The sequence below is a fragment of the Salvelinus alpinus genome, chromosome 31 (assembly GCF_045679555.1).
Source record: "Salvelinus alpinus chromosome 31, SLU_Salpinus.1, whole genome shotgun sequence".
In the NCBI taxonomy this organism is placed as follows: domain Eukaryota; kingdom Metazoa; phylum Chordata; class Actinopteri; order Salmoniformes; family Salmonidae; genus Salvelinus; species Salvelinus alpinus.
Genome location: NC_092116.1, coordinates 35,680,644 through 35,686,643, shown reverse-complemented (window position 1 = coordinate 35,686,643; position 6,000 = coordinate 35,680,644). Strand labels below are relative to the sequence as shown.

The window sequence follows — 6,000 nt, the reverse complement described above, 5'->3', positions numbered from 1 at the left end:
ACCATCATATCGAAGTAAACTTCGAGTCACGGGATGATACTGTGTGTGGTCCTCTCACTATAGTTTGATCGGCTACATACATATCAAATAAATAATGATGAACTTCACAGAGGGGTGAAAGTGCACAGTGATCTTGATTCTCCTTTCCAATAAATATAGAGGGTCTTATTCTGGCGACATGATGATGGATATTAGAATTTCAAAACGTTGAACTTTAGATTGTTTTTTATTTACTACGTCAAAGCTTAAGTAAAAAAAAAACGTACATGTTGTGTGTATACGTCATCACGCACTGATTTCCATCAGCGGTAAATCCATTTGTTGGAAATGCTACGTTTCTTTATGCCGGACTGCAGAATATTCACATGGAAATCTTTCGCCAATTGGATGGAAATCTAGCTTCTGTCACTAATAAATTCAGCCGTGGGGAAATTATATTGGAGGCGGGGCGTTATTCAAAATGTTCACATTTGTACAAAAAAAGCTTATCAGTTTGAGTAATGACTACAAAATCACTTTTAGTAACTGTACTCAGATATATTAAGTAAAACAGGTTTCCTCAACAACAAAAAATTGAGCATTGACAGCATATTGTGGTTTACACTGTGTAGGCAATAGGGCGCCATTTGGGACGTAAAATATCCTGCCGCTGATCAAGCAGCTGTCCTTCTGTTATGTAGCGGTTTCCTCTTATCAAACTGACCGCACCGCAGGGCTGTAAAACTACAAAACGTGCTGAAGACACAACAGTGCATACATAGCTCTCCAGCTAGGTTAGACAACACACAGTTCTAAGTCCACCGCAAGGAGGATTACATAAATTGACACAGAGTAACGTTAGTAGTTTAGCGTCAACTTTCCATTACAAGCGCGGGGTAAGTGACACTAAATATGCAGCCTATTTTTGATTGAACAATTATTGGCCCTGAAAATGTTTGTTTCTAACGATATTGAATTAATGTGAATTAATGCTACAGTTGTTTAACTTAAAGATGGGAACGGTAGAGAGCAATAGGCAATGTTTACATGATATCACTTTACCTTAGCAGAAAGGCACCAGCCAAATGAACCCGTCATAATTATTCCCACAGGCTACCTCGCTGTCTCATTTCAGACAGACATGTCCCTGTAATTATTCCCACAGGCTACCTCGATGTCTCATTTCTGACAGACATGTCCCTGTAATTATTCCCACAGGCTACCTCGATGTCTCATTTCTGACAGACATGTCCCTGTAATTATTCCCACAGGCTACCTCGCTGTCTCATTTCAGACAGACATGTCCCTGTAATTATTCCCACAGGCTACCTCGCTGTCTAATTTCTGACAGACATGTCCCTGTAATTATTCCCACAGGCTACCTCGCTGTCTCATTTCAGACAGACATGTCCCTATCATTTCCCTAATAGGAGAGCAAGTGCTCAGCATATGTTGGAACTCCTTCAAGACTGTCTATCATTTCCCTAATAGGAGAGCACCGTCAGAATGTCGGAGCAGTACAGCAGCCAGATGATTGAGGACACCGGAACTAACGGGACTCCTAAATATGAGTCTATTGATGCTGTCAAGTCCCTTCAAGGTTCAACCGTTAGTTTCCATAACATCCACTATAAGGTGACGCAGAGGACCGGCTGTCTGTGTATCAAGAGGAAGACTACCACCAAAGACATTCTCATAGATCTGAAGTAAGTCGACTAGACACTGTTGTTGAGATTTAATCAGGCCTATATATATCTCTCTCCTATATATATCTATATAATATACAGTACCAGTCAAAAGTTTGAACACACCTACTCATTCAAGGGATTTTCTTTATTTTTAATATTTTCTACATTGTAGAATAATAGTGAAAACATCAAAACTATGAAATAACACATGGAATCATAAACACTTTTTTGGTTACTACATTTTTTTTTTTTTTTTTTTTGATTCTTCAAAGTTGCCACCCTTTGCCTTGATGACAGCTTTTCATACTCTTGGCATTCTCTCAATCAGCTTCATGAGGAATGCTTTTCCAATAGTCTTGAAGGAGTTCCCACATATGCTGAGCATTTGGCTGCTTTTCCTTCACTTTGCTGTCCAACTCATCCCAAACCATCTCAAATGGGTTGAGGTCAGGTGATTGTGGAGGCCAGGTCATCTGATGCAGCACTCCATCACTCTCCTTCTTGGCCAAATAGCCCTTACACAGCCTGGGAGGTGTGTTTTGGGTCTTTGTCCTGTTGAAAAACAAATGATAGTCCCACTAAGCCCAAACCAGATGGGATGGTGTATCGCTGCAGAATGCTGTGGTAGCCATGCTGGTTAAGTGTGCCTTGATTTCTAAATAAATCCCTGACAGTGTCGCCAACAAAGCACCCCCACACCTCCTCCTCCATGCTTCACGGTGGGAAAACCACATGTGGAGAACATCCGTTCACCTACTCTGCATCTCACAAAGACACAGCGGTTGGAATCTAAAATCTCAAATTTGGACTCATCAGACCAAAGGACAGATTTCCACCAGTCTAATGTCTATTGCTCTTGTTTCTTGGACCAAGCAAGTCTCTTCTTATTATTGGTGTCCTTTAGTAGTGGTTTCTTTGCAGTAATTTGACCATGAAGGCCTGATTCTTGCGGTCTCATCTGAACAGTTGATGTTGAGATGTGTCTGTTACTTGAACTCTGAAGCATTTATTTGGGCTGCAATTTCTGAGGCTGGTATCTCTAAGGAACTTATCCTGTGCAGCAGAGGTAACTCTGGGTCTTTCTTTCCTGTGGCGGTCCTCATGAGAGCCAGTTTCATCATAGCGCTTGATGGTTTTTGCGACTGTACTTGAAGAAACGTTGAAAGTTCTTGAAATTTTCCGGATTGACTGACCTTCATGTCTTAAAGTAATGATGGACTGTCATTTCTCTTTGCTTATTTGAGCTGTTCTTGCTATAATATGGACTTGGTCTTTTACCAAATAGGGCTATCTTCTGTATACCATCCCTACCATATCAATTTACTATAGGCTGTAGTCCTTACAGACAAACCACATCAGTCTACTATACGCGACAGCCTTTACCGAGGAACCATATCAGTCTACTATAGACTGTAGTCTTTACCGAGGAACCATATCAGTCTACTATAGACTGTAGTCTTTACCGAGGAACCATATCAGTCTGAGATAATGCTTTCTGATCCCATTATAATGATCCTATTATAATGGGGAGACTAGAATTCTATGGTTGAAATGTAAACTAACTCTTAAGTGGCTCTAGATAAGAGTGTCTGTTAAATGACTAAACATATCTGTTGTGCTCCTGTGTGTGTGAAGCGAATCCACCAGGGGAGGAGGGGACGTACATGATAACATAAAAGACCACTCAGATCAAACGCATGACTCTAAATATTACCTTCTGTATCAGAGGAAGGAAGCAGGTTCTAGGTTCAGGAGACCAGCAGGAGGAGACACACACACACTACCCTAAATAATATTAAACCCAGACATTTCCTAAATAATACCTATTGAATCAGAGGAAGGAAAGGGACTGGTTCAGAGGCTCAGCAGGAGGACACACACATACACTTATACACACTTATACACACTTATACACACACACACACACACTTATACACACTTATACACACACACACACTTATACACACACACACACCTATACACACTTATACACACACACACACACACTTATACACACTTATATACACACACACACACACACTTATACACACTTATACACACACACGCTGGGGTCATGGGCCAATACTATCCTGAAACCCCCTGCTTTCATAAGTCCATTATGTTATATAAGGAAATTACTTTCAACATGTAACAACAAACAATTTCCCATGTTGATCCACTGGGAGTCACGTCGAGAGGGGGAGTAGGCGTGTCTCCCAGTGGGTCACCATGGGAGCTGGGAGTAGGCGTGTCTCCCAGTGGATCACCATGGGAGCTGGGAGTAGGCGTGTCTCCCAGTGGATCACCATGGGAGCTGGGAGTAGGCGTGTCTCCCAGCGGATCACCATGGGAGCTGGGAGTAGGCGTGTCTCCCAGTGGATCACCATGGGAGCTGGGAGTAGGCGTGTCTCCCAGTGGATCACCATGGGAGCTGGGAGTAGGCGTGTCTCCCAGTGGATCACCATGGGAGCTGGGAGTAGGCGTGTCTCCCAGTGGATCACCATGGGAGCTGGGAGTAGGCGTGTCTCCCAGCGGATCACCATGGGAGCTGGGAGTAGGCGTGTCTCCCAGTGGATCACCATGGGAGATGGGAGTAGGCGTGTCTCCCAGCGGATCACCTAGGATGTTACAATTACAGTAATAAAACTTTAGATAAAACTATACTAAATATATTCACATCACCAAATACTTGATAGAAACACACTGTTTTGCAATGAAGGTCTACAGTAGCCTCAACAGCACTCTGTAGGTGTAGCCGGAGGACAGCTAGCTTCCGTCCTCTTCTGGCCTCTTCTGGGTACATTGACTTCAATACAAAACTTAGGAGGCTAATGATTCTCACCCCCTTCCATAGACTTACACAGTAATTATGACAACTTCTGAAGGGCGTCCTCCAATCTATCAAAGGATCAGAGAATGAATCTAGTACTGAAAGCATAACCTACAGCTACTAGCACTGCATTGCATCAAATGTGTTGAGTAGTTGAGAAAGACAATAGTTTAACAGTTTTGAATAATTTTTTTCCCAAAATTTAAGGAGAAGCAAAAGAGCGAGAGAGTGAGAAAGCTAGCTATATTTCATAGTAAAAAAATGTTTTCACTTGCTTAGCTAGTGTCAAATGACGCTAGCTAGTTTAGCCTACTCAAACAGCCGGATCAAACAAAGAAGGATGCTATGTTACCTAGCTGGCTATGGCTATCCGACACTGGAACTCTTCCAAGTCAAGGTAAGCTTTTAGTTTTATAAATGTATTGCCACCGGGGCCCGCCAGCGTATCTGATAAACTGCTTGCTGCTGACTGTGACCTGTACTGCATAATTGTAGCGGGTTTACTAACACGTTCAGTTTAGTGTCTATGTTGACTTTGACGTGACAACGATGTAGGCTGTGTGTATCGATTAGTGGTTATGATATGAAGGTTTGGCTTGGAAATGTTTTTTCTCGCCAGGTCACAGACAGCTGAAGTCCACCAGGGAAGGGAAGGAAAGAAGTTGAGAGGAGGAGAGCGTGTGGAAAGATACGAGAATAATTTAAACAGAGCCTCCAGAAATTATTCAGACCTCTTGAATTTTCCATATTTTGTTACATTACAGACTTATTTCCCCCTCATCAATCTACACACAATACCCCATAATGACATCACAATACCCCATAATGACATCACAATAGCCCATAATGACAAATCAAAAACAGGTTCTTAGAAATATCACATTTATGTAAGTATTCCCGACCATTTACTCAGTACTTTGTTGAAGCACCTTTGGCAGCGATTACAGCCTCGAGTCTTCTTGGGTATGACGCTACAAACTTGGAAAACCTGTATTTGGGGAGTTTATCCCATTCTTCTCTGCAGATCCTCTCAAGCTCTGTCAGGTTGGATGGGGAGTGTTGCTACACAGCTATTTTCAGGTCTCTCCAGAGATTGATCGGGTTCAAGTCCGGGCTCTGGCTGGGCCACTCAAGGACATTCAGAGACTTGTCCCGAAGCCACTCCTGCGTTGTCTTGGCTGTGTGCTTAGGGTTGTTGTCCTGTTGGAAGGTGAACCTTCGCCCCATTCTGAGGTCCTGACTAGTCTCCCAGTCCCAGCAGCATGATTCTGCCACCACCATGCTTCACCGTAGGGATGGTGCCAGGTTTCCTCCAGATGTGATGCTTGGCGTTCAGGCCAAAGAGTTAAATCTTGGTTTCATCAGACCAGAGAATCTTGTTTTTCATGGTCTGAGAGTCTTTAGGTGCCTTTTGGCAAACTCCAAGCGAGCTGTGATGTGCCTTTTCTTGAGGAGTGGCTTCCGTCAACCACTCTACCGTAAAGACCTGATTGGTGGAATGCT

The 6,000-nt window shown here is 43.0% G+C and overlaps 1 protein-coding gene across 1 annotated transcript in view; it reads left to right on the top strand.

The window, feature by feature from the left end:
- The first annotated feature begins 628 nt into the window (after positions 1–628).
- LOC139561267 (broad substrate specificity ATP-binding cassette transporter ABCG2-like) overlaps positions 629–6,000 on the top strand; it is a 32,641-nt gene continuing 27,269 nt past the window's right edge. The window contains exons 1-2 of the mRNA XM_071378250.1: positions 629–875; positions 1,471–1,685. Coding sequence (XP_071234351.1) covers positions 1,486–1,685 — 200 coding nt within the window. The 5' untranslated portion in view covers positions 629–875; positions 1,471–1,485. The remainder of the gene's footprint in view (positions 876–1,470; positions 1,686–6,000) is intronic.